The sequence below is a fragment of the Homalodisca vitripennis genome, chromosome 7, assembly GCF_021130785.1.
Source record: "Homalodisca vitripennis isolate AUS2020 chromosome 7, UT_GWSS_2.1, whole genome shotgun sequence".
NCBI classification, from domain to species: Eukaryota; Metazoa; Arthropoda; class Insecta; order Hemiptera; family Cicadellidae; genus Homalodisca; species Homalodisca vitripennis.
Genome location: NC_060213.1, coordinates 116,680,493 through 116,683,247, shown reverse-complemented (window position 1 = coordinate 116,683,247; position 2,755 = coordinate 116,680,493). Strand labels below are relative to the sequence as shown.

Here is a 2,755-nt window from a genome sequence, read left to right as displayed (position 1 = left end):
TAACTTTTGTTAATGTGAGCTTGCTGTCTGAGTTACTACTGTTTTTTGTGGTGTTGTAAAAAGTGTAAATGCTTTGTTTTTCGAATAATAGTTATCATGTCGGATAAATGTAGAGTTTGCGTTAAAAAGTTGTGGCAAATAGTCTGAAAGTACAATGCGTTGATTGCAAAAACCGATTTCATGGAGCTTGTGCAGGGATGTCAAAGGATGATATTGATTTTATTCAGAAGGAAAATCAAATCTGGAGATGTACACAATGCAGTAGGCTTCGTAGAACAAGTATGCAAGTGGAATCCGAGCTGGAGAAGAGTTCACCAGACATAAGTGACGTCATGAAGCTACTACTCGAGATGAGACAAGAAAACAAAGATCAAACTAAAAAACTTGAACTTGAACTTGGAAAATCCATTGAACTCTGCCATCAAACTATCTCCGAGTTAAAGAAAACTGTGGATTCACAGTCTGAGGCTATTAACAAGTATAAAGACTTGTATGAACAACTTTTGTTCGAACATAAAAGGATGCAAATTAAAATTGTTGAGCTGGAAGCCCGTCAAGACGAAGCTGAGCAATACTCTAGACTTAATACAATAGAAATCAATGGGATTCCTGAGAAAAAAAATGAAAATGTTTTCAGTCTAGTTCAACAAGTCGGAAACAGTCTAAACATACAAGTAAAGGAAGAGATGGTTGATGTCTGCCACAGACTTGGAGGGAAAAGTGGCGAAAGACCCCGAGGCATCGTAGTGAAGTTTACAAGAAGAACAGTCAAGGAAGAGTTTCTACAAAAAAGGAGAGTCAAGAGGAATCTGAATACGTCTGACATTGGTTTCCCAAGCCCAGCCAGTGTCATTTATATAAATGAGAGCCTTACTCCTACAAGACGGCGGATATTCAACGAAGTACGATCAAGAAAGAAAGAAAAAGGATTCACGTTCGTCTGGATACGGAACGGCAAGATCCTGGTCCGACCATCAGAAGGTGACAAGGTGTCAGCAGTGAGCAACTGGAACGACGTGGAGAAGCTGAGGAAGCTGCCGGGAACAACAGGCTCGCCTCAAGCTCCAGGTAACTAACTCCTCACAGACAAGAGTACAAACTGTTCATCATGTTCACCCAAATGAATAGTTTAAAAGAAACAAGTTTTAAAAATAGTTTGTTTACTACTATTGAAAGTTCAGATTTAATAATAGTACTTTAAAACATCAGTAGTTTAAGGTCTAATTTTGATGATTTTTTAGTGTTTCTTGAAAGTTTGAGAAGAAAGCCTGACATTATTGTACTAACAGAAATTTGGATAAGTGACAGTGAGGTGGGTCAGTACAATTTGCCTACTTTCTTGTTAAATGTTCAATGTAATAATAAGTACCGTGCGGGGGGCGTGGCGGTGTTTGTATCCGACCAATTGAATTGTGTACGTCAGGTTAAAACAACAATGGCGACGGCAGATGTCGTACACCTTCACTTCAAACTTGAACGGGGCATAGCTGTTGATCTTTTAGCAGTTTACAGATTACAGGCGTTCTCAATTAATATGTTTAATGACGAATTTCAAAACATACTAAGCGGTATAAAATCTGCAAATTTTATAGTGAAAGGGGATTTAAATATTAATTTGTTGGATAAATCTATTAGAAGTGTAGAGGACTATTTAATTTTGATGGCAAGTCATGGACTCAACTCACTTGTCAATGAACCCACAAGGATAAATAATCATTCAGAAAACTGTATAGACCATGTTTTTTGTAGAAGTAAGTTTGATAGCTCTGTTAAGTACACAGCAGAAGTTTTGAAGATAAATATAACCGATCATTGGATGACAGTTTTGGGTTTAAATATTAAAAATAATTGTATATCACGTATAACAAAAAAAATTGTTTTGAACATGTTTCAGTAAATTTAAATACACTTAAATTACTTGTAAGCCAAGAAAGCTTACAACTGTACTTCAATATCCGATGCATTTGAAATGTTCCTGATTAAAATTCAAAGTTATTCAGTCTCTACGAATTGTGTAAACGTTAGTAATAAGTTTTTAAATCCCTGGGTCAATGCAAGTATTGTAAAAGCCGTTAAAGAAAAAAATAATTTGTACAAAAAAGTTGTTAAGTGGCCTAATGATGTGAATTTAAGAAATAGGTACAGGATTAAACAACAGTTTAAAAAACCAAATAAAGCGCACTAAACAATTGTATTATTCACATGTTATAGAGTCAAATAAAATCACTACAAAAAAACTGTGGAAAACTATAAAGGAATTAGTAGGGGATAAAGTTAAAAACTCAGGTGTAATTCTGGTGAAAAACCACAATGATATTACAATTTCAAACCCGAAAGAGGTGTCCAACATTTCGAATAATTTCTTTTGTTCAATTGCAGTAGACCTGAGACAAACAATAGAAGCAGAAAACACCAATCCCACTCGTATGAATAGTTGTCACCAAAATATCTTCCATACTGTGACAATAAAAGACTCGATGTTTTTGTATCCGACTAATAACAAAGAAATAAGCAATGTAATAAAATCTTTAAAAATAACAAAGCTCCTGGTTTTGATAATATTACACCTGTTATCATTAAAGAAATATCCGAATCAATTACAGACGTGCTAGTTTATTTGATAAATCTTAGCTTGTCGACAGGAGAGTTCCCAAACATTTTAAAACATGCGGTAGTCACTCCACTCTTCAAAAAAATAACAGATCAGATCCTGGCAACTATCGACCTATTGCGTTACTTTCAATATTTTCTAAAA

The 2,755-nt window shown here is 34.9% G+C and overlaps 1 protein-coding gene across 1 annotated transcript; it reads left to right on the top strand.

Moving 5' to 3' along the window:
* The first annotated feature begins 281 nt into the window (after nt 1–281).
* On the top strand, nt 282–1,076 carry LOC124366852. Its single transcript, XM_046823452.1, has one exon. It carries the CDS (start codon nt 282–284, stop codon nt 1,074–1,076), a length of 795 nt encoding a protein of 264 aa, XP_046679408.1.
* The last annotated feature ends 1,679 nt before the right edge of the window (nt 1,077–2,755 follow it).